This window comes from Palaemon carinicauda, chromosome 8, assembly GCF_036898095.1.
Source record: "Palaemon carinicauda isolate YSFRI2023 chromosome 8, ASM3689809v2, whole genome shotgun sequence".
Lineage (NCBI taxonomy): Eukaryota > Metazoa > Arthropoda > Malacostraca > Decapoda > Palaemonidae > Palaemon > Palaemon carinicauda.
In genome coordinates this window covers 161,386,125-161,410,835 of record NC_090732.1, presented here as the reverse complement: position 1 = coordinate 161,410,835, position 24,711 = coordinate 161,386,125, and the positions used below count along the sequence as shown (strand labels likewise).

General features: G+C 35.2%; 1 protein-coding gene across 1 annotated transcript in view; it reads right to left on the bottom strand.

Annotated features, from left to right (window-relative positions):
* LOC137645531 (myeloperoxidase-like) overlaps positions 1-18,792 on the bottom strand; it is a 137,419-nt gene extending 118,627 nt beyond the window's left edge. Inside the window, exon 1 of the mRNA XM_068378335.1 lies at positions 18,542-18,792. Within this exon, the coding sequence (XP_068234436.1) occupies positions 18,542-18,792 (251 nt within the window). The remainder of the gene's footprint in view (positions 1-18,541) is intronic.
* Between the last annotated feature and the right edge of the window lie 5,919 nt (positions 18,793-24,711).

Genomic DNA, 24,711 nt, shown 5'->3' with positions numbered 1-24,711 from the left:
TTCCCTCTGCTGAGTCCATCTTGTAGAATATCCCTTTGGTATCCAGAAGAGATGGAGAATAGTTGCCGTTTTTTCTTTTTCCTTAAAGTTATCTTCTATTTGTGAATTTTTTTTTCTTTTTTTTTTTTAAGGAGGATTTTCCAGTTTTTATATTTTTGTCTATAATATATGCAACGTTTGGGAAGCTTCATAAGAGGGCACAGCATTGTAGAAGAAGTAAGACTTGTTTCTTCTGCATTTGTCCACCTGACAAAGAAACAGTACAAGTGAATCTTCATCAAGGGACAAAGCATAGTGGAGCAAGTCAGACTTCTTCCCTCTGCTGAGTCCATCTATGTAGAATATCCCTTTGGTATCCAGAAGAGATGGAGAATAGTCGCCAGTTTTTTTTCCTTCAAGTTATCTTCTATTTGTGATTTTTTTTTCTTTTCTTTTTTTTTTTAGGAGGATTTTCCAGTTTTTATATTTTTGTCTATAATATATGCAACGTTTGGGAAGCTTCATAAGAGGGCACAGCATTGTAGAAGAAGTAAGACTTGTTTCTTCTGCATTTGTCCACCTGACAAAGAAACAGTACAAGTGAATCTTCATCAAGGGACAAAGCATAGTGGAGCAAGTCAGACTTCTTCCCTCTGCTGAGTCCATCTTGTAGAATATCCCTTTGGTATCCAGAAGAGATGGAGAATAGTTGCCATTTTTCTTTTTCCTTCAAGTTATCTTCTATTTGTGAATTTTTTTATTTTTTTTTATTTTAGGAGGATTTTCCAGTTTTTATATTTTTGTCTATAATATATGCAACGTTTGGGAAGCTTCATAAGAGGGCACAGCATTGTAGAAGAAGTAAGACTTGTTTCTTCTGCATTTGTCCACCTGACAAAGAAACAGTACAAGTGAATCTTCATCAAGGGACAAAGCATAGTGGAGCAAGTCAGACTTCTTCTCTCTGCTGTGTCCATCTTGTAGAATATCCTTTTGGTATCCAGAAGAGATGGAGAATAGTCGCTATTTTTTTTCCTTAAAGTTATTTTCTATTTGTGATTTTTTTTTTTTTTTTTTGAGGAGGATTTTCCAGTTTTTATATTTTTGTCTATAATATATGCAATGTTTGGGAAGCTTCTTAAGAGGGCACAGCATTGTAGAAGAAGTAAGACTTGTTACTTCTGCATTTGTCCACCTGACAAAGAAACAGTACAAGTGAATCTTCATCAAGGGACAAAGCATAGTGGAGCAAGTCAGACTTCTTCCCTCTGATGAGTCCATCTTGTAGAATATCCCTTTGGTATCCAGAAGAGATGGAGAATAGTCGCCATTTTTTTTCCCTATAGTTATCTTCTATTTGTGATTTTTTTTTTTTTTTTTTAAGGAGGATTTTCCAGTTTTTATATTCTTGTCTATAATATATGCAACGTTTGGGAAGCTTCTTCAGAGGGCACAGCATAATAGAAGAAGTAAGACTTGTTACTTCTGCATTTGTCCACCTGACAAAAAAACAGTACAAGTGAATCTTCATCAAGGGACAAAGCATAGTGGAGCAAGTCAGACTTCTTCCCTCTGCTGAGTCCATCTTGTAGAATATCCCTTTGGTATCCAGAAGAGATGGAGAATAGTCGCCAGTTTTTTTTCCTTCAAGTTATCTTCTATTTGTGAATTTTTTTTCTTTTCTTTTTTTTTTTAGGAGGATTTTCCAGTTTTTTATATTTGTCTATAATATATGCAACGTTTGGGAAGCTTCTTAAGAGGGCACAGCATAATAGAAGAAGTAAGACTTATTTCTTCTGCATTTTTCCACCTGACAAAGAAACAGTACAAGTGAATCTTCATCAAGGGACAAAGCATAGTGGAGCAAGTCAGACTTCTTCCCTCTGCTGAGTCCATCTTGTAGAATATCCCTTTGGTATCCAGAAGAGATGGAGAATAGTCGCCAGTTTTTTTTCCTTCAAGTTATCTTCTATTTGTGATTTTTTTTTCTTTTTTTTTTTTTTTTTTTTAGGAGGATTTTCCAGTTTTTATATTTTTGTCTATAATATATGCAACGTTTGGGAAGCTTCTTAAGAGGGCACAGCATAATAGAAGAAGTAAGACTTATTTCTTCTGCATTTGTCCACCTGACAAAGAAACAGTACAAGTGAATCTTCATCAAGGGACAAAGCATAGTGGAGCAAGTCAGACTTCTTCCCTCTGCTGAGTCCATCTTGTAGAATATCCCTTTGGTATCCAGAAGAGATGGAGAATAGTCGCCAGTTTTTTTTCCTTCAAGTTATCTTCTATTTGTGAATTTTTTTTTTCTTTTCTTTTTTTTTTTAGTAGGATTTTCCAGTTTTTATATTTTTGTCTATAATATATGCAACGTTTGGGAAGCTTCTTCAGAGGGCACAGCATAATAGAAGAAGTAAGACTTGTTACTTCTGCATTTGTCCACCTGACAAAAAAACAGTACAAGTGAATCTTCATCAAGGGACAAAGCATAGTGGAGCAAGTCAGACTTCTTCCCTCTGCTGAGTCCATCTTGTAGAATATCCCTTTGGTATCCAGAAGAGATGGAGAATAGTCGCCAGTTTTTTTTCCTTCAAGTTATCTTCTATTTGTGAATTTTTTTTTCTTTTCTTTTTTTTTTAGGAGGATTTTCCAGTTTTTATATTTGTCTATAATATATGCAACGTTTGGGAAGCTTCTTAAGAGGGCACAGCATAATAGAAGAAGTAAGACTTATTTCTTCTGCATTTGTCCACCTGATAAAGAAACAGTACAAGTGAATCTTCATCAAGGGACAAAGCATAGTGGAGCAAGTCAGACTTCTTCCCTCTGCTGAGTCCATCTTGTAGAATATCCCTTTGGTATCCAGAAGAGATGGAGAATAGTCGCCAGTTTTTTTTCCTTCAAGTTATCTTCTATTTGTGAATTTTTTTTTTCTTTTTTTTTTTTTTTAGGAGGATTTTCCAGTTTTTATATTTTTGTCTATAATATATGCAACGTTTGGGAAGCTTCTTCAGAGGGCACAGCATAATAGAAGAAGTAAGACTTGTTACTTCTGCATTTGTCCACCTGACAAAAAAACAGTACAAGTGAATCTTCATCAAGGGACAAAGCATAGTGGAGCAAGTCAGACTTCTTCCCTCTGCTGAGTCCATCTTGTAGAATATCCCTTTGGTATCCAGAAGAGATGGAGAATAGTCGCCAGTTTTTTTTCCTTCAAGTTATCTTCTATTTGTGAATTTTTTTTTCTTTTAAATTTTAAGGAGGATTTTCCAGTTTTTATATTTTTGTCTATAATATATGCAACGTTTGGGAAGCTTCTTAAGAGGGCACAGCATTGTAGAAGAAGTAAGACTTGTTTCTTCTGCATTTGTCCACCTGACAAAGAAACAGTACAAGTGAATCTTCATCAAGGGACAAAGCATAGTGGAGCAAGTCAGACTTCTTCTCTCTGCTGAGTCCATCTTGTAGAATATCCCTTTGGTATCCAGAAGAGATGGAGAATAGTCGCCATTTTTTTTCCTTAAAGTTATCTTCTATTTGTGAATTTTTTTTTTTTTTTTTTTTTTTAGGAGGATTTTCCAGTTTTTATATTTTTGTCTATAATATATGCAACGTTTGGGAAGCTTCTTCAGAGGGCACAGCATTGTAGAAGAAGTAAGACTTGTTTCTTCTGCATTTGTCCACCTGACAAAGAAACAGTACAGGTGAATCTTCATCAAGGGACAAAGCATAGTGGAGCAAGTCAGACTTCTTCTCTCTGCTGAGTCCATCTTGTAGAATATCCTTTTGGTATCCAGAAGAGATGGAGAATAGTCGCCATTTTTTTCCCTTAAAGTTGTCTTCTTTTTGTGATTTTTTTTTCTTTTTTTTTTTAGGAGGATTTTCCAGTTTTTATATGTTTGTCTATAATATATGCAACGTTTGGGAAGCTTCTTCAGAGGGCACAGCATTGTAGAAGAAGTAAGACTTGTTTCTTCTGCATTTGTCCACCTGACAAAGAAACAGTACAAGTGAATCTTCATCAAGGGACAAAGCATAGTGGAGCAAGTCAGACTTCTTCTCTCTGCTGAGTCCATCTTGTAGAATATCCCTTTGGTATCCAGAAGAGATGGAGAATAGTCGCCATTTTTTTTTCCTTAAAGTTATCTTCTATTTGTGAATTTTTTTTTTTTTTTTTTTTTTTAGGAGGATTTTCCAGTTTTTATATTTTTGTCTATAATATATGCAACGTTTGGGAAGCTTCTTCAGAGGGCACAGCATAATAGAAGAAGTAAGACTTGTTACTTCTGCATTTGTCCACCTGACAAAAAAACAGTACAAGTGAATCTTCATCAAGGGACAAAGCATAGTGGAGCAAGTCAGACTTCTTCCCTCTGCTGAGTCCATCTTGTAGAATATCCCTTTGGTATCCAGAAGAGATGGAGAATAGTCGCCAGTTTTTTTTCCTTCAAGTTATCTTCTATTTGTGAATTTTTTTTTCTTTTCTTTTTTTTTTAGGAGGATTTTCCAGTTTTTATATTTGTCTATAATATATGCAACGTTTGGGAAGCTTCTTAAGAGGGCACAGCATAATAGAAGAAGTAAGACTTATTTCTTCTGCATTTGTCCACCTGATAAAGAAACAGTACAAGTGAATCTTCATCAAGGGACAAAGCATAGTGGAGCAAGTCAGACTTCTTCCCTCTGCTGAGTCCATCTTGTAGAATATCCCTTTGGTATCCAGAAGAGATGGAGAATAGTCGCCAGTTTTTTTTCCTTCAAGTTATCTTCTATTTGTGAATTTTTTTTTTCTTTTTTTTTTTTTTTTAGGAGGATTTTCCAGTTTTTATATTTTTGTCTATAATATATGCAACGTTTGGGAAGCTTCTTCAGAGGGCACAGCATAATAGAAGAAGTAAGACTTGTTACTTCTGCATTTGTCCACCTGACAAAAAAACAGTACAAGTGAATCTTCATCAAGGGACAAAGCATAGTGGAGCAAGTCAGACTTCTTCCCTCTGCTGAGTCCATCTTGTAGAATATCCCTTTGGTATCCAGAAGAGATGGAGAATAGTCGCCAGTTTTTTTTCCTTCAAGTTATCTTCTATTTGTGAATTTTTTTTTCTTTTAAATTTTAAGGAGGATTTTCCAGTTTTTATATTTTTGTCTATAATATATGCAACGTTTGGGAAGCTTCTTAAGAGGGCACAGCATTGTAGAAGAAGTAAGACTTGTTTCTTCTGCATTTGTCCACCTGACAAAGAAACAGTACAAGTGAATCTTCATCAAGGGACAAAGCATAGTGGAGCAAGTCAGACTTCTTCTCTCTGCTGAGTCCATCTTGTAGAATATCCCTTTGGTATCCAGAAGAGATGGAGAATAGTCGCCATTTTTTTTCCTTAAAGTTATCTTCTATTTGTGAATTTTTTTTTTTTTTTTTTTTTTTTAGGAGGATTTTCCAGTTTTTATATTTTTGTCTATAATATATGCAACGTTTGGGAAGCTTCTTCAGAGGGCACAGCATTGTAGAAGAAGTAAGACTTGTTTCTTCTGCATTTGTCCACCTGACAAAGAAACAGTACAGGTGAATCTTCATCAAGGGACAAAGCATAGTGGAGCAAGTCAAACTTCTTCTCTCTGCTGAGTCCATCTTGTAGAATATCCTTTTGGTATCCAGAAGAGATGGAGAATAGTCGCCATTTTTTTCCCTTAAAGTTGTCTTCTTTTTGTGATTTTTTTTTCTTTTTTTTTTTAGGAGGATTTTCCAGTTTTTATATGTTTGTCTATAATATATGCAACGTTTGGGAAGCTTCTTCAGAGGGCACAGCATTGTAGAAGAAGTAAGACTTGTTTCTTCTGCATTTGTCCACCTGACAAAGAAACAGTACAAGTGAATCTTCATCAAGGGACAAAGCATAGTGGAGCAAGTCAGACTTCTTCTCTCTGCTGAGTCCATCTTGTAGAATATCCCTTTGGTATCCAGAAGAGATGGAGAATAGTCGCCATTTTTTTTTCCTTAAAGTTATCTTCTATTTGTGAATTTTTTTTTTTTTTTTTTTTTTAGGAGGATTTTCCAGTTTTTATATTTTTGTCTATAATATATGCAACGTTTGGGAAGCTTCTTAAGAGGGCACAGCATTGTAGAAGAAGTAAGACTTGTTTCTTCTGCATTTGTCCACCTGACAAAGAAACAGTACAAGTGAATCTTCATCAAGGGACAAAGCATAGTTGAGCAAGTCAGACTTCTTCTCTCTGCTGAGTCCATCTTGTAGAATATCCCTTTGGTATCCAGAAGAGATGGAGAATAGTCGCCATTTTTTTTTCCTTAAAGTTATCTTCTATTTGTGAATTTTTTTTTTTTTTTTTTTTTTTTTTTTAGGAGGATTTTCCAGTTTTTATATTTTTGTCTATAATATATGCAACGTTTGGGAAGCTTCTTCAGAGGGCACAGCATTGTAGAAGAAGTAAGACTTGTTTCTTCTGTATTTGTCCACCTGACAAAGAAACAGTACAGGTGAATCTTCATCAAGGGACAAAGCATAGTGGAGCAAGTCAGACTTCTTCCCTCTGCTGAGTCCATCTTGTAGAATATCCCTTTGGTATCCAGAAGAGATGGAGAATAGTCGCCATTTTTTTTCCTTAAAGTTATTTTCTATTTGTGAATTTTTTTTTCTTTTTTTTTTTTAGGAGGATTTTCCAGTTTTTATATTTTTGTCTATAATATATGCAACGTTTGGGAAGCTTCTTAAAAGGGCACAGCATTGTAGAAGAAGTAAGACTTGTTTCTTCTGCATTTGTCCACCTGACAAAGAAACAGTACAAGTGAATCTTCATCAAGGGACAAAGCATAGTGGAGCAAGTCAGACTTCTTCCCTCTGCTGAGTCCATCTTGTAGAATATCCCTTTGGTATCCAGAAGAGATGGAGAATAGTCGCCATTTTTTTCCCTTAAAGTTATCTTCTTTTTATGAATTTTTTTTTCTTTTTTTTTAGGAGGATTTTCCGGTTTTTATATTTTTGTGTATAATATATGCAACGTTTGGGAAGCTTCTTAAGAGGGCACAGCATTGTAGAAGAAGTCAGACTTGTTTTTTCTGCAATTGTCCACCTAACAAAGAAACAGTACAGGTGAATCTTTGCCAAGGGACAAAGCTTACTAGAACAAGTAAGACTTCTTCCACAAGTAAGACTTCTTCCCTCTGCTGTCTGTCTGTCTGTCTGTACAGAATGCCTTACCTTGTGTAAGACCCGGGCTCTTGCACAAGGTAAGGCAATCTTTAAAGACAGACAGACAGACAGTAGAGGGAAGAAGTCCCTCTGCTGATTTCAACTTGTAGAATATCCACTTGATATTCAGAATAGTCACTATCTTGTTGTTTGCCTGCTGCTATCTTCTTCTTTTTCGTCCTTATTTCTTTCTTATATTCACTTTTTATATTTTTTTTCCAGTTTTTATATATTTTTTTTTGGATTTTCATTTTTTAGTTTTTTTGGATTTTTAGTTTTTAATATATTTTTGGGTATTTTTCTTTTTCATATTTTTTTTTTAACTTAGACATTATACATGTCATCAATAATATCTTGGTACTTTTTCAAAACTACTTCCCCCTATTACGGAAAAGTCCATTGGCAAAATTGCCCACTTCTGTATTACGTGTAACCTGTTTCTTGCCGTTTTATTAACTTCGTCTATAGCCTCTTGAATGGCTTTCATTACATTTTCATCCGGTCCTTCTAGGATATCCTGTATGGTGTTGGCCTGCGATCCTATCTCCCTGCACCACTTGACAGTAGAATATCCCTTTGGTATCCAGAAGAGATGGAGAATAGTCGCCAATTTTTTTTTTCCTTAAAGTTATCTTCTATTTGTGGATTTTTTTTTTTTTTTTTTTTTTTTTTTTTTTTTTTTTTAGAAGGATTTTCCTGTTTTTATATTTTTGTCTATAATATATGCAACGTTTGGGAAGCTTTTTAAGAGGGCACAGCATTGTAGAAGAAGTAAGACTTGTTTCTTCTGCATTTGTCCACCTGACAAAGAAACAGTACAGGTGAATCTTCATCAAGGGACAAAGCATAGTGGAGCAAGTCAGACTTCTTCTCTCTGCTGAGTCCATCTTGTAGAATATCCCTTTGGTATCCAGAAGAGATGGAGAATAGTCGCCATTTTTTTTCCTTAAAGTTATCTTCTTATTGTGAATTTTTTTTTTTTTTTTTTTTTTTTTTTTTTTTTAGGAGGATTTTCCTGTTTTTATATTTTTGTCTATAATATATGCAACGTTTGGGAAGCCTTTTAAGAGGGCACAGCATTGTAGAAGAAGTAAGACTTGTTTCTTCTGCATTTGTCCACCTGACAAAGAAACAGTACAGGTGAATCTTCATCAAGGGACAAAGCATAGTGGAGCAAGTCAGACTTCTTCTCTCTGCTGAGTCCATCTTGTAGAATATCCCTTTGGTATCCAGAAGAGATGGAGAATAGTCGCCATTTTGTTTCCTTAAAGTTATCATCTATTTGTGAAATTTTTTTTCTTTTTTTTTTTTAGGAGGATTTTCCTGTTTTTATATTTTTGTCTATAATATATGCAACGTTTGGGAAGCTTCTTAAGAGGGCACAGCATTGTAGAAGAAGTAAGACTTGTTTCTTCTGCATTTGTCCACCTGACAAAGAAACAGTACAGGTGAATCTTCATTAAGGGACAAAGCATAGTGGAGCAAGTCAGACTTCTTCTCTCTGCTGAGTCCATCTTGTAGAATATCCCTTTGGTATCCAGAAGAGATGGAGAATAGTCGCCATTTTTTTTCCTTAAAGTTATCTTCTATTTGTGATTTTTTTTTCTTTTTTTTAGGAGGATTTTCCAGTTTTTATATTTTTTTCTATAATATATGCAACTTTTGGGAAGCTTCTTAAGAGGGCACAGCATTGTAGAAGAAGTAAGACTTGTTTCTTCTGCATTTGTCCACCTGACAAAGAAACAGTACAGGTGAATCTTCATCAAGGGACAAAGCATAGTAGAGCAAGTCAGACTTCTTTCCTCTGCTGAGTCCATCTTGTAGAATATCCCTTTGGTATCCAGAAGAGATGGAGAATAGTCGCCATTTTTTTTCCCTTAAAGTTATCATCTATTTGTGAATTTTTTTTTCTTTTTTTTTAGGAGGATTTTCCAGTTTTTATATTTTTGTCTATAATATATGGAACGTTTGGGAAGCTTCTTAAGAGGGCACAGCATTGTAGAAGAAGTAAGACTTATTTCTTCTGCATTTGTCCACCTGACAAAGAAACAGTACAAGTGAATCTTCATCAAGGGACAAAGCATAGTGGAGCAAGTCAGACTTCTTCTCTCTGCTGAGTCCATCCTGTAGAATATCCTTTTGGTAACCAGAAGAGATGGAGATGTGCGGGCTAACGATGGTGGAGTTGGAAAAGAAGGCTCAAGACCGGAATGAATGGAGAAGTTATGTGCAGAGGGCCACGGCCGTTCGACATCGAACACCTCGTACTTGATGATGATCCAGAAGAGATGGAGAATAGTCGCCATTTTTTTTACCTTTTAGCCATCTTTTTTTTTTTTTGAGGGGGGGGGGGGGGAGATTTTCTAGTTTATAAATATTTTCTCTGTTATATGCAGCATTGGGGAATCTTCTCAAGAGAGCACAGCATTGTAGAAGAAGTCAGACTTGTTTTTTCTGCAATTGTCCACCTAACAAAGAAACAGTACAGGTGAATCTTTGCCAAGGGACAAAGCTTACTAGAACAAGTAAGACTTCTTCCACAAGTAAGACTTCTTCCCTCTGGTGTCTGTGTGTCTGTCTGTATAGAATGCCTTACCTTGTGTAAGACCCGGGCTCTTGCACAAGGTAAGGCAATCTATAAAGACAGACAGACAGACAGACAGTAGAGGGAAGAAGTCCCTCTGCTGATTTCAACTTGTAGAATATCCACTTGATATTCAGAATAGTCACTATCTTGTTTGCCTGCTGCTATCCTCTTCTTTTTTGTCCTTATTTCTTTCTTATATTCACTTTTTATATTTTTTTTCCAGTTTTTATATATTTTTTTTGAATTTTCATTTTTTAGTTTTTTTTTTGGATTTTTAGTTTTTAATATATTTTTGGGTATTTTTCTTTTTCATAATTTTTTTAACTTAGACATTGTACATGTCATCAATAATATCTTGGTACTTTTTCAAAACTACTTCCATCCTGACCTTCATTGTCGGTGTCAGTTCTCCCCCCATTACGGAAAAGTCCATTGGCAAAATTGCCCACTTCTGTATTATGTGTAACCTATTTCTTGCCGTTTTATTAACTTCGTCTATAGCCTCTTGAATGGTTTTCATTACATTTTCATCCGGTCCTTCTAGGATATCCTGTATGGTGTTGGCCTGCGATCCTATCTCCCTGCACCACTTGACAGTAGAATATCCCTTTGGTATCCAGAAGAGATGGAGAATAGTCGCCATTTTTTTTCCTTAAAGTTATCTTCTTTTTGTGAATTTTTTTTAATTTTTTTTTTTAGGAGGATTTTCCAGTTTTTATATATTTGTCTATAATATATGCATCATTGGGAAGCTTCTTAAGAGGGCACAGCATAATAGAAGAAGTAAGACTTGTTTCTTCTGCATTTGTCCACCTGACAAAGAAACAGTACAAGTGAATCTTCATCAAGGGACAAAGCATAGTGGAGCAAGTCAGACTTCTTCTCTCTGCTGAGTCCATCTTGTAGAATATCCTTTTGTTATCCAGAAGAGATGGAGAATAGTCGCCATTTTTTTTCCTTAAGGTTGTCTTCTTTTTGTGAATTTTTTTTTCTTTTTTTTAGGAGGATTTTCCAGTTTTTATATTTTTGTCTATAATATATGCATCATTGGGAAGCTTCTTAAGAGGGCACAGCATAATAGAAGAAGTAAGACTTGTTTCTTGTGCATGTGTCCACCTGACAAAGAAACAGTACAAGTGAATCTTCATCAAGGGACAAAGCATAGTGGAGCAAGTCAGACTTCTTCTCTCTGCTGAGTCCATCTTGTAGAATATCCTTTTGTTATCCAGAAGAGATGGAGAATAGTCGCCATTTTTTTTTCCTTAAAGTTGTCTTCTTTTTGTGAATTTTTTTTTCTTTTTTTTAGGAGGATTTTCCAGTTTTTATATTTTTGTCTATAATATATGCATCATTGGGAAGCTTCTTAAGAGGGCACAGCATAATAGAAGAAGTAAGACTTGTTTCTTGTGTATTTGTCCACCTGACAAAGAAACAGTACAAGTGAATCTTCATCAAGGGACAAAGCATAGTGGAGCAAGTCAGACTTCTTCCCTCTGCTGAGTCCATCTTGTAGAATATCCCTTTGGTATCCAGAAGAGATGGAGAATAGTCGCCATTTTTTTTTCCTTAAAGTTGTCTTCTTTTTGTGAATTTTTTTTCTTTTTTTTAGGAGGATTTTCCAGTTTTTATATATTTGTCTATAATATATGCATCATTGGGAAGCTTCTTAAGAGGGCACAGCATAATAGAAGAAGTAAGACTTGTTTCTTCTGCATTTGTCCACCTGACAAAGAAACAGTACAAGTGAATCTTCATCAAGGGACAAAGCATAGTGGAGCAAGTCAGACTTCTTCTCTCTGCTGAGTCCATCTTGTAGAATATCCTTTTGTTATCTAGAAGAGATGGAGAATAGTCGCCATTTTTTTCCCTTAAAGTTGTCTTCTTTTTGTGATTTTTTTTTCTTTTTTTTTTAGGAGGATTTTCCAGTTTTTATATTTTTAGCTATAATATATGCACCGTTTGGGAAGCTTCTTAAGAGGGCACAGCATAATAGAAGAAGTAAGACTTGTTTCTTCTGCATTTGTCCACCTGACAAAGAAACAGTACAAGTGAATCTTCATCAAGGGACAAAGCATAGTGGAGCAAGTCAGACTTCTTCTCTCTGCTGAGTCCATCTTGTAGAATATCCTTTTGTTATCCAGAAGAGATGGAGAATAGTCGCCATTTTTTTTTTCTTTAAAGTTGTCTTCTTTTTGTGATTTTTTTTTTCTTTTTTTTTAGGAGGATTTTCCAGTTTTTATATATTTGTCTATAATATATGCACCGTTTGGGAAGCTTCTTAAGAGGGCACAGCATAATAGAAGAAGTAAGACGTTTCTTCTGCATTTGTCCACCTGACAAAGAAACAGTACAGGTGAATCTTCATCAAGGGACAAAGCATAGTGGAGCAAGTCAGCCTTTCTCTCTGCAGAGTCCATCTTGTAGAATATCCTTTTGTTATCCAGAAGAGATGGAGAATAGTCGCCATTTTTTTCCCCTTAAAGTGGTCTTCTTTTTGTGAATTTTTTTTTCTTTTTTTTAGGAGGATTTTCCAGTTTTTATATTTTTGTCTAATATATGCATCATTGGGAAGCTTCTTAAGAGGGCACAGCATAATAGAAGAAGTAAGACTTGTTTCTTCTGCATTTGTCCACCTGACAAAGAAACAGTACAGGTGAATCTTCATCAAGGGACAAAGCATAGTGGAGCAAGTCAGACTTCTTCTCTCTGCTGAGTCCATCTTGTAGAATATCCCTTTGTTATCCAGAAGAGATGGAGAATAGTCGCCATTTTGTTTCCTTAAAGTTGTCTTCTTTTTTTTCTTTTTTTTTCTTTTTTTTTTTAGGAGGATTTTCCATTTTTTATATGTTTGTCTATAATATATGCATCATTGGGAAGCTTCTTAAGAGGGCACAGCATAATAGAAGTAGTAAGACTTGTTTCTTCTGCATTCGTCCACCTGACAAAGAAACAGTACAGGTGAATCTTCATCAAGGTACAAAGCATAGTGGAGCAAGTCAGACTTCTTCTCTCTGCTGAGTCCATCTTGTAGAATATCCCTTTGTTATCCAGAAGAGATGGAGAATAGTCGCCATTTTTTTTCCTTAAAGTTGTCTTCTTTTTGTGATTTTTTTTTCTTTTTTTTTTTTAGGAGGATTTTCCAATTTTTATATTTTTGTCTATAATATATGCATCATTGGGAAGCTTCTTAAGAGGGCACAGCATAATAGAAGAAGACTTGTTTCTTCTGCATTTGTCCACCTGACAAAGAAACAGTACAGGTGAATCTTCATCAAGGGACAAAGCATAGTGGAGCAAGTCAGACTTCCTCTCTCTGCTGAGTCCATCTTGTAGAATATCCCTTTGTTATCCAGAAGAGATGGAGAATAGTCGCCATTTTTTTTCCTTAAAGTTGTCTTCTTTTTGTGATTTTTTTTTCTTTTTTTTTTCAGGAGGATTTTCCAATTTTTATATTTTTGTCTATAATATATGCATCATTGGGAAGCTTCTTAAGAGGGCACAGCATAATAGAAGAAGACTTGTTTCTTCTGCATTTGTCCACCTGACAAAGAAACAGTACAGGTTAATCTTCATCAAGGGACAAAGCATAGTGGAGCAAGTTAGACTTCTTCTCTCTGCTGAGTCCATCTTGTAGAATATCCTTTTGTTATCCAGAAGAGATGTAGAATAGTCGCCATTTTTTTTCCTTAAAGTTGTCTTCTTTTTGTGATTTTTTTTCTTTTTTTTTTAGGAGGATTTCCCAGTTTTTATATTTTTGTCTATAATATATGCATCATTGGGAAGCTTCTTAAGAGGGCACAGCATAATAGAAGAAGTAAGACTTGTTTCTTCTGCATTTGTCCACCTGACAAAGAAACAGTACAAGTGAATCTTCATCAAGGGACAAAGCATAGTGGAGCAAGTCAGACTTCTTCTCTCTGCTGAGTCCATCTTGTAGAATATCCTTTTGTTATCCAGAAGAGATGGAGAATAGTCGCCATTTTTTTTTTCCTTAAAGTTGTCTTCTATTTGTGAATTTTTTTTTTCTTTTTTTTAGGAGGATTTTCCAGTTTTTATATTTTTGTCTAATATATGCATCATTGGGAAGCTTCTTAAGAGGGCACAGCATAATAGAAAAAGTAAGACTTGTTTCTTCTGCAATTGTCCACCTGACAAAGAAACAGTACAGGTGAATCTTCATCAAGGGACAAAGCATAGTGGAGCAAGTCAGACTTCTTCTCTCTGCTGAGTCCATCTTGTAGAATATCCTTTTGTTATCCAGAAGAGATTGAGAATAGTCGCCATTTTTTTTCCTTAAAGTTGTCTTCTTTTTGTGATTTTTTTTTCTTTTTTTTTTTAAGAAGGATTTTCCAGTTTTTATATATTTGTCTATAATATATGCATCATTGGGAAGCTTCTTAAGAGGGCACAGCATAATAGAAGAAGTAAGACTTGTTTCTTCTGCATTTGTCCACCTGACAAAGAAACAGTACAAGTGATTCTTCATCAAGGGACAAAGCATAGTGGAGCAAGTCAGACTTCTTCTCTCTGCTGAGTCCATCTTGTAGAATATCCCTTTGGTATCCAGAAGAGATGGAGAATAGTCGCCATTTTTTTTTCCTTAAAGTTATCTTCTTTTTGTGAATTTTTTTTTTTTTATTTTTTTTTGAGGAGGATTTTCCAGTTTTTATATTTTTGTCTATAATATATGCATCATTGGGAAGCTTCTTAAGAGGGCACAGCATAATAGAAGAAGTAAGACTTGTTTCTTCTGCATTTGTCCACCTGACAAAGAAACAGTACAGGTGAATCTTCATCAAGGGACAAAGCATAGTGGAGCAAGTCAGACTTCTTCCCTCTGCTGAGTCCATCTTGTAGAATATCCCTTTCGTATCCAGAAGAGATGGAGAATAGACGCCAGTTTTTTTTCCTTCAAGTTATCTTTTATTTGTGAATTTTTTTTTCTTTTTTTTTTTTAAGAGGATTTTCCAGTTTTTTATTTTGTCTATAATATATGCAACGTTTGGGAAGCTTCTTAAGAGGGCACAGCATAATAGAAGAAGTAAGACTTGTTTCTTCTGCATGTGTCCACCTGACAAAGAAACAGTACAAGTGAATCTTCCTCAAGGGACAAAGCATAGTGGAGCAAGTCAGACTTCTTCCCTCTGCTGAGTCCATCTTGTACAATATCCCTTTGGTATCCAGAAGAGATGGAGAATAGTCGCCAGTTTTTTTTTCCTTCAAGTTATCTTCTATTTGTGAATTTTTTTTTCTTTTTTTTTTTTTAGGAGGATTTTCCAGTTTTTTATTTTTGTCTATAATATATGCAACGTTTGGGAAGCTTCTTAAGAGGGCACAGCATAATAGAAGAAGTAAGACTTGTTTCTTCTGCATTTGTCCACCTGACAAAGAAACAGTAGAAGTGAATCTTCCTCAAGGGACAAAGCATAGTGGAGCAAGTCAGACTTCTTCCCTCTGCTGAGTCCATCTTGTAGAATATCCCTTTGGTATCCAGAAGAGATGGAGAATAGTCGCCATTTTTTTTCCTTAAAGTTATCTTCTATTTGTGAATTTTTTTTTCTTTTTTTTTTGGAGGATTTTCCAGTTTTTTATTTTTGTCTATAATATATGCAACGTTTGGGAAGCTTCTTAAGAGGGCACAGCATTGTAGAAGAAGTAAGACTTGTTTCTTCTGCATTTGTCCACCTGACAAAGAAACAGTACAAGTGAATCTTCATCAAGGGACAAAGCATAGTGGAGCAACTCAGACTTCTTCCCTCTTCTGAGTCCATCTTGTAGAATATCCCTTTGGTATCCAGAAGAGATGGAGAATAGTCGCCATTTTTTTTTCCTTAAAGTTATCTTCTATTTGTGAATTTTTTTTTTCTTTTTTTTTAGGAGGATTTTCCAGTTTTTATATTTTTGTCTATAATATATGCAACGTTTGGGAAGCTTCTTAAGAGGGCACAGCATTGTAGAAGAAGTAAGACTTGTTTCTTCTGCATTTGTCCACCTGACAAAGAAACTGTACAGGTGAATCTTCATCAAGGGACAAAGCATAGTGGAGCAAGTCAGACTTCTTCTCTCTGCTGAGTCCATCTTGTAGAATATCCCTTTGGTATCCAGAAGAGATGGAGAATAGTCGCCAGTTTTTTTTTCCTTCAAGTTATCTTCTATTTGTGAATTTTTTTTTCTTTTTTTTTTTTAGGAGGATTTTCCAGTTTTTTTTATATTTGTCTATAATATATGCAACGTTTGGGAAGCTTCTTAAGAGGGCACAGCATTGTAGAAGAAGTAAGACTTTCTTCTGCATTTGTCCACCTGACAAAGAAACAGTACAAGTGAATCTTCATCAAGGGACAAAGCATAGTGGAGCAAGTCAGACTTCTTCCCTCTGCTGAGTCCATCTTGTAGAATATCCCTTTGGTATCCAGAAGAGATGGAGAATAGTCGCCAGTTTTTTTTTCCTTCAAGTTATCTTCTATTTGTGAATTTTTTTTTTCTTTTTTTTTTTTTTAGGAGGATTTTCCAGTTTTTTTTATATTTGTCTATAATATATGCAACGTTTGGGAAGCTTCTTAAGAGGGCACAGCATTGTAGAAGAAGTAAGACTTTCTTCTGCATTTGTCCACCTGACAAAGAAACAGTACAAGTGAATCTTCCTCAAGGGACAAAGCATAGTGGAGCAAGTCAGACTTCTTCTCTCTGCTGAGTCCATCTTGTAGAATATCCTTTTGGTATCCAGAAGAGATGGAGAATAGTCGCCATTTTTTTCCCTTAAAGTTATCTTCTATTTGTGAATTTTTTTTTCTTTTTTTTTAGGATGATTTTCTGGTTTTTATATTTTTGTGTATAATATATGCAACGTTTGGGAAGCTTCTTAAGAGGGCACAGCATTGTAGAAGAAGTAAGACTTGTTTCTTCTGCATTTGTCCACCTGACAAAGAAACAGTACAAGTGAATCTTCATCAAGGGACAAAGCATAGTGGAGCAAGTCAGACTTCTTCCCTCTGCTGAGTCCATCTTGTAGAATATCCCTTTGGTATCCAGAAGAGATGGAGAATAGTCGCCAGTTTTTTTTTCCTTCAAGTTATCTTCTATTTGTGAATTTTTTTTTTTTTTTTTTTTTTTTAGGAGGATTTTCCAGTTTTTTATTTTTGTCTATAATATATGCATCATTGGGAAGCTTCTTAAGAGGGCACAGCATAATAGAAGAAGTAAGACTTGTTTCTTCTGCATTTGTCCACCTGACAAAGAAACAGTACAAGTGAATCTTCATCAAGGGACAAAGCATAGTGGAGCAAGTCAGACTTCTTCCCTCTGCTGAGTCCTTCTTGTAGAATATCCCTTTGGTATCCAGAAGAGATGGAGAATAGTCGCCATTTTTTTCCCTTAAAGTTATCTTCTATTTGTGAATTTTTTTTTTTTTTTTTTTTTTTTTTTAGGAGGATTTTCCAGTTTTTTATTTTTGTCTATAATATATGCATCATTGGGAAGCTTCTTAAGAGGGCACAGCATAATAGAAGAAGTAAGACTTGTTTCTTCTGCATTTGTCCACCTGACAAAGAAACAGTACAAGTGAATCTTCATCAAGGGACAAAGCATAGTGGAGCAAGTCAGACTTCTTCTCTCTGCTGAGTCCATCTTGTAGAATATCCTTTTGTTATCCAGAAGAGATGGAGAATAGTCGCCATTTTTTTTCCTTAAAGATGTCTTCTTTTTGTGATTTTTTTTTCCTTTTTTTTTTAGGAGGATTTTCCAGTTTTTATATATTTAGCTATAATATATGCATCATTGGGAAGCTTCTTAAGAGGGCACAGCATAATAGAAGAAGTAAGACTTGTTTCTTCTGCATTTGTCCACCTGACAAAGAAACAGTACAAGTGAATCTTCATCAAGGGACAAAGCATAGTGGAGCAAGTCAGACTTCTTCTCTCTGTTGAGTCCATCTTGTAGAATATCCCTTTGGTATCCAGAAGAGATGGAGAATAGTCGCCATTTTTTTTCCTTAAAGTTGTCTTCTTTTTGTGATTTTTTTTTCTTTTTTTTTTAGGAGGATTTTCCAGTTTTTATATATTTGTCTATAATATATGCATTATTGGGAAGCTTCTTAAGAGGGCACAGCATAATAGAAGAAGTAAGACTTGTTTCTTCTGCATTTGTCCACCTGACAAAGAAACAGTACAAGTGAATCTTCATCAAGGGACAAAGCATAGTGGAGCAAGTCAGACTTCTTCTCTCTGTTGAGTCCATCTTGTAGAATATCCCTTTGGTATCCAGAAGAGATGGAGAATAGTTGCCATTTTTTTTCCTTAAAGTTGTCTTCTTTTTGTGATATTTTTTTCTTTTTTTTTAGGAGGATTTTCCAGTTTTTATATATTTGTCTATAATATATGCATCATTGGGAAGCTTCTTAAGAGGGCACAGCATAATAGAAGAAGTAAGACTTGTTTCTTCTGCATTTGTCCACCTGACAAAGAAACAGTACAAGTGAATCTTCATCAAGGGACAAAGCATAGTGGAGCAAGTCAGACTTCTTCTCTCTGTTGAGTCCATCTTGTAGAATATCCCTTTGGTATCCAGAAGAGATGGAGAATAGTCGCCATTTTTTTTCCTTAAAGTTGTCTTCTTTTTGTGATTTTTTTTTCTTTTTTTTTTTTAGGAGGATTTTCCAGTTTTTATATATTTGTCTATAATATATGCATTATTGGGAAGCTTCTTAATAGGGCACAGCATAATAGAAGAAGTAAGACTTGTTTCTTCTGCATTTGTCCACCTGACAAAGAAACAGTACAAGTGAATCTTCATCAAGGGACAAAGCATAGTGGAGCAAGTCAGACTTCTTCCCTCTGCTGATTTCAACTTGTGGAATATCCTTTTGGTAACCAGAAGAGATGGAGATGTGCGGGCTAACGATGGTGGAGTTGGAAAGGAAGGTTCAAGACCGGAATGAACGGAGAAGTTATGTGCAGAGGGCCACGGCCGTTCGACATCGAACACCTCGTACTTGATAATGATCCAGAAGAGATGGAGAATAGTCGCCATTTTTTTTTCATTTTAGCCATCTTTTTTTTTTTTTTTGAGGGGGGGGGGGGAGATTTTCTAGTTTATAAATATTTTCTCTGTTATATGCAGCATTGGGGAATTTTTTCAAGAGAGCACAGCATTGTAGAAGAAGTCAGACTTGTTTTTTCTGCAATTGTCCACCTAACAAAGAAACAGTACAGGTGAATCTTTGCCAAGGGACAAAGCTTACTAGAACAAGTAAGACTTTTTCCACAAGTAAGACTTCTTCCCTCTGCTGTCTGTTTGTCTGTCTGTACAGAATGCCTTACCTTGTGTAAGACCCGGGCTCTTGCACAAGGTAAGGCAATCTATAAAGACAGACAGACAGACAGTAGAGGGAAGAAGTCCCTCTGCTGATTTCAACTTGTAGAATATCCACTAGATATTCAGAATAGTCACTATCTTGTTGTTTGCCTGCTGCTATCCTCTTCTTTTTCGTCCTTATTTCTTTCTTATATTCACTTTTTATATTTTTTTCCAGTTTTTATATATTTTTTTTGGATTTTCATTTTTAGTTTTTTTTTTCGGATTTTTAGTTTTTAATATATTTTTGGGTATTTTTCTTTTTCATAATTTTTTTAACTTAGACATTGTACATGTCATCAATAATATCTTGGTACTTTTTCAAAACTACTTCCATCCTGACCTTCATTGTCGGTGTCAGTTCTCCCCCCATTACGGAAAAGTCCATTTGCAAAATTGCCCACTTCTGTATTACGTGTAACCTGTTTCTTGCCGTTTTATTAACTTCGTCTATAGCCTCTTGAATGGCTTTCATTACATTTTCATCCGGTCCTTCTAGGATATCCTGTATGGTGTTGGCCTGCGATCCTATCTCCCTGAACCACTTGACAGTAGAATATCCCTTTGGTATCCAGAAGAGATGGAGAATAGTCGCCATTTTTTTTCCTTAAAGTTGTCTTCTTTTTGTGAATTTTTTTTTCTTTTTTTAGGAGGATTTTCCAGTTTTTATATATTTGTCTATAATATATGCATCATTGGGAAGCTTCTTAAGAGGGCACAGCATAATAGAAGAAGTAAGACTTGTTTCTTCTGCATTTGTCCACCTGACAAAGAAACAGTACAAGTGAATCTTCATCAAGGGACAAAGCATAGTGGAGCAAGTCAGACTTCTTCTCTCTGCTGAGTCCATCTTGTAGAATATCCTTTTGTTTTCCAGAAGAGATGGAGAATAGTCGCCATTTTTTTTCCCTAAAGTTGTCTTCTTTTTGTGATTTTTTTTTCTTTTTTTTTTTTTTAGGAGGATTTTCCAGTTTTTATATTTTTGTCTATAATATATGCATCATTTGGAAGCTTCTTACGAGGGCACAGCATAATAGAAGAAGTAAGACTTGTTTGTTCTGCATTTGTCCACCTGACAAAGAAACAGTACAAGTGAATCTTCATCAAGGGACAATGCATAGTGGAGCAAGTCAGACTTCTTCTCTCTGCTGAGTCCATCTTGTAGAATATCCTTTTGTTTTCCAGAAGAGATGGAGAATAGTCGCCATTTTTTTTCCCTTGAAGTTTTCTTCTTTTTGTGAATTTTTTTTTTCTTTTTTTAGGAGGATTTTCCAGTTTTTATATTTTTGTGTATAATATATGCATCATTGGGAAGCTTCTTAAGAGAGCACAGCATTGTAGAAGAAGTCAGACTTGTTTTTTCTGCATTTGTTCACCTGACAAAGAAACAATACAAGTGAATCTGCATCAAGGGACAAAGCATAGTGGAGCAAGTCAGACTTCTTCTCTCTGCTGAGTCCATCTTGTAGAATATCCTTTTGTTATCCAGAAGAGATGGAGAATAGTCGCCATTTTTTTTTCCCTTAAAGTTTTCTTCTTTTTGTGAATTTTTTTTTCTTTTTTTTAGGAGGATTTTCCAGTTTTTATATGTTTGTCTATAATATATGCATCATTGGGAAGCTTCTTAAGAGGGCACAGCATAATAGAAGAAGTAAGACTTGTTTCTTCTGCATTTGTCCACCTGACAAAGAAACAGTACAGGTGAATCTTCATCAAGGGACAAAGCATAGTGGAGCAAGTCAGACTTCTTCTCTCTGCTGAGTCCATCTTGTAGAATATCCTTTTGTTATCCAGAAGAGATGGAGAATAGTCGCCATTTTTTTTCCTTAAAGATGTCTTCTTTTTGTGATTTTTTTTTTCTTTTTTTTTTTAGGAGAATTTTCGTTTTTATATGTTTGTCTATAATATATGCATCATTGGGAAGCTTCTTAAGAGGGCACAGCATAATAGAAGAAGTAAGACTTGTTTCTTCTGCATTTGTCCACCTGACAAAGAAACAGTACAGGTGAATCTTCATCAAGGGACAAAGCATAGTGGAGCAAGTCAGACTTCTTCTCTCTGCTGAGTCCATCTTGTAGAATATCCTTTTGTTATCCAGAAGAGATGGAGAATAGTCGCCATTTTTTTCCTTAAAGTTGTCTTCTTTTTGTGATTTTTTTTTTCTTTTTTTTTTTTTTTTAGGAGAATTTTCGTTTTTATATGTTTGTCTATAATATATGCATCATTGGGAAGCTTCTTAAGAGGGCACAGCATAATAGAAGAAGTAAGACTTGTTTCTTCTGCATTTGTCCACCTGACAAAGAAACAGTACAGGTGAATCTTCATCAAGGGACAAAGCATAGTGGAGCAAGTCAGACTTCTTCTCTCTGCTGAGTCCATCTTGTAGAATATCCTTTTGTTATCCAGAAGAGATGGAGAATAGTCGCCATTTTTTTCCCTTAAAGTTGTCTTCTTTTTGTGATTTTTTTTTCTTTTTTTTTTTTTTTTTTAGGAGAATTTTCGTTTTTATATGTTTGTCTATAATATATGCATCATTGGGAAGCTTCTTAAGAGGGCACAGCATAATAGAAGAAGTAAGACTTGTTTCTTCTGCATTTGTCCACCTGACAAAGAAACAGTACAGGTGAATCTTCATCAAGGGACAAAGCATAGTGGAGCAAGTCAGACTTCTTCTCTCTGCTGAGTCCATCTTGTAGAATATCCTTTTGTTATCCAGAAGAGATGGAGAATAGTCGCCATTTTTTTTCCTTAAAGTTGTCTTCTTTTTGTGATTTTTTTTTCTTTTTTTTTTTTTTAGGAGAATTTTCGTTTTTATATGTTTGTCTATAATATATGCATCATTGGGAAGCTTCTTAAGAGGGCACAGCATAATAGAAGAAGTAAGACTTGTTTCTTCTGCATTTGTCCACCTGACAAAGAAACAGTACAGGTGAATCTTCATCAAGGGACAAAGCATAGTGGAGCAAGTCAGACTTCTTCTCTCTGCTGAGTCCATCTTGTAGAATATCCTTTTGTTATCCAGAAGAGATGGAGAATAGTCGCCATTTTTTTTTCCTTAAAGATGTCTTCTTTTTGTGATTTTTTTTTTTTTTTTAGGAGGATTTTCCAGTTTTTATATATTTAGCTATAATATATGCATCATTGGGAAGCTTCTTAAGAGGGCACAGCATAATAGAAGAAGTAAGACTTGTTTCTTCTGCATTTGTCCACCTGACAAAGAAACAGTACAGGTGAATCTTCATCAAGGGACAAAGCATAGTGGAGCAAGTCAGACTTCTTCTCTCTGCTGAGTCCATCTTGTAGAATATCCTTTTGTTATCCAGAAGAGATGGAGAATAGTCGCCATTTGTTTTCCTTAAAGATGTCTTCTTTTTGTGATTTTTTTTTCTTTTTTTTTTTTAGGAGGATTTTCCAGTTTTTATATATTTAGCTATAATATATGCATCATTGGGAAGCTTCTTAAGAGGGCACAGCATAATAGAAGAAGTAAGACTTGTTTCTTCTGCATTTGTCCACCTGACAAAGAAACAGTACAGGTGAATCTTCATCAAGGGACAAAGCATAGTGGAGCAAGTCAGACTTCTTCTTCTCTGCTGAGTCCATCTTGTAGAATATCCTTTTGTTATCCTTAAGAGATGGAGAATAGTCGCCATTTTTTTTCCTTAAAGTTGTCTTCCTTTTGTGATTTTTTTTTCTTTTTTTTTAGGAGGATTTTCCAGTTTTTATATGTTTGTCTATAATATATGCATCATTGGGAAGCTTCTTAAGAGGGCACAGCATAATAGAAGAAGTAAGACTTGTTTCTTCTGCATTTGTCCACTTGACAAAGAAACAGTACAGGTGAATCTTCATCAAGGGACAAAGCAAAGTGGAGCAAGTCAGACTTCTTCTCTCTGCTGAGTCCATCTTGTAGAATATCCTTTTGTTATCCAGAAGAGATGGAGAATAGTCGCCATTTTTTTTCCTTAAAGATGTCTTCTTTTTGTGATTTTTTTTCTTTTTTTTTTTTTAGGAGGATTTTCCAGTTTTTATATATTTAGCTATAATATATGCATCATTGGGAAGCTTCTTAAGAGGGCACAGCATAATAGAAGAAGTAAGACTTGTTTCTTCTGCATTTGTCCACCTGACAAAGAAACAGTACAAGTGAATCTTCATCAAGGGACAAAGCATAGTGGAGCAAGTCAGACTTCTTCTCTCTGCTGAGTCCATCTTGTAGAATATCCTTTTGTTATCCAGAAGAGATGGAGAATAGTCGCCATTTTTTTTCCTTAAAGTTGTCTTCTTTTTGTGATTTTTTTTTCTTTTTTTTTTTTTTTAGGAGAATTTTCGTTTTTATATGTTTGTCTATAATATATGCATCATTGGGAAGCTTCTTAAGAGGGCACAGCATAATAGAAGAAGTAAGACTTGTTTCTTCTGCATTTGTCCACTTGACAAAGAAACAGTACAGGTGAATCTTCATCAAGGGACAAAGCATAGTGGAGCAAGTCAGACTTCTTCTCTCTGCTGAGTCCATCTTGTAGAATATCCTTTTGTTATCCAGAAGAGATGGAGAATAGTCGCCATTTTTTTTCCTTAAAGTTGTCTTCTTTTTGTGATTTTTTTTTCTTTTTTTTTAGGAGGATTTTCCAGTTTTTATATATTTGTCTATAATATATGCATCATTGGGAAGCTTCTTAAGAGGGCAAGACCGGAATGAATGGAGAAGTTATGTGCAGAGGGCCACGGCCGTTCGACATCGAACACCTCGTACTTGATGATGATCCACAAGAGATGGAGAATAGTCGCCTTTTTTTTTTCCTTTTAGCTATCTTTTTTTTTTTTTTTTTAGGGGGGGGGGGAGATTTTCTAGTTTATAAATATTTTCTCTGTTATATGCAGCATTGGGGAATCTTCTCAAGAGAGCACAGCATTGTAGAAGAAGTCAGACTTGTTTTTTCTGCAATTGTCCACCTAGCAAAGAAACAGTACAGGTGAATCTTTGCCAAGGGACAAAGCTTACTAGAACAAGTAAGACTTCTTCCACAAGTAAGACTTCTTCCCTCTGCTGTCTGTCTGTCTGTCTGTACAGAATGCCTTACCTTGTGTAAGACCCGGGCTCTTGCACAAGGTAAGGCAATCTATAAAGACAGACAGACAGACAGTAGAGGGAAGAAGTCCCTCTGCTGATTTCAACCTGTAGAATATCCACTTGATATTCAGAATAGTCACTATCTTGTTGTTTGCCTGCTGCTATCCTCTTCTTTTTCGTCCTTATTTCTTTCTTATATTCACTTTTTATATTTTTTTTCCAGTTTTTATATATTTTTTTTTTTGGATTTTCATTTTTTAGTTTTTTTTTTGGATTTTTAGTTTTTAATATATTTTTGGGTATTTTTCTTTTTCATAATTTTTTTAACTTAGACATTGTACATGTCATCAATAATATCTTGGTACTTTTTCAAAACTACTTCCATCCTGACCTTCATTGTCGGTGTCAGTTCTCCCCCCATTACAGAAAAGTCCATTGGCAAAATTGCCCACTTCTGTATTATGTGTAACCTATTTCTTGCCGTTTTATTAACTTCGTCTATAGCCTCTTGAATGGCTTTC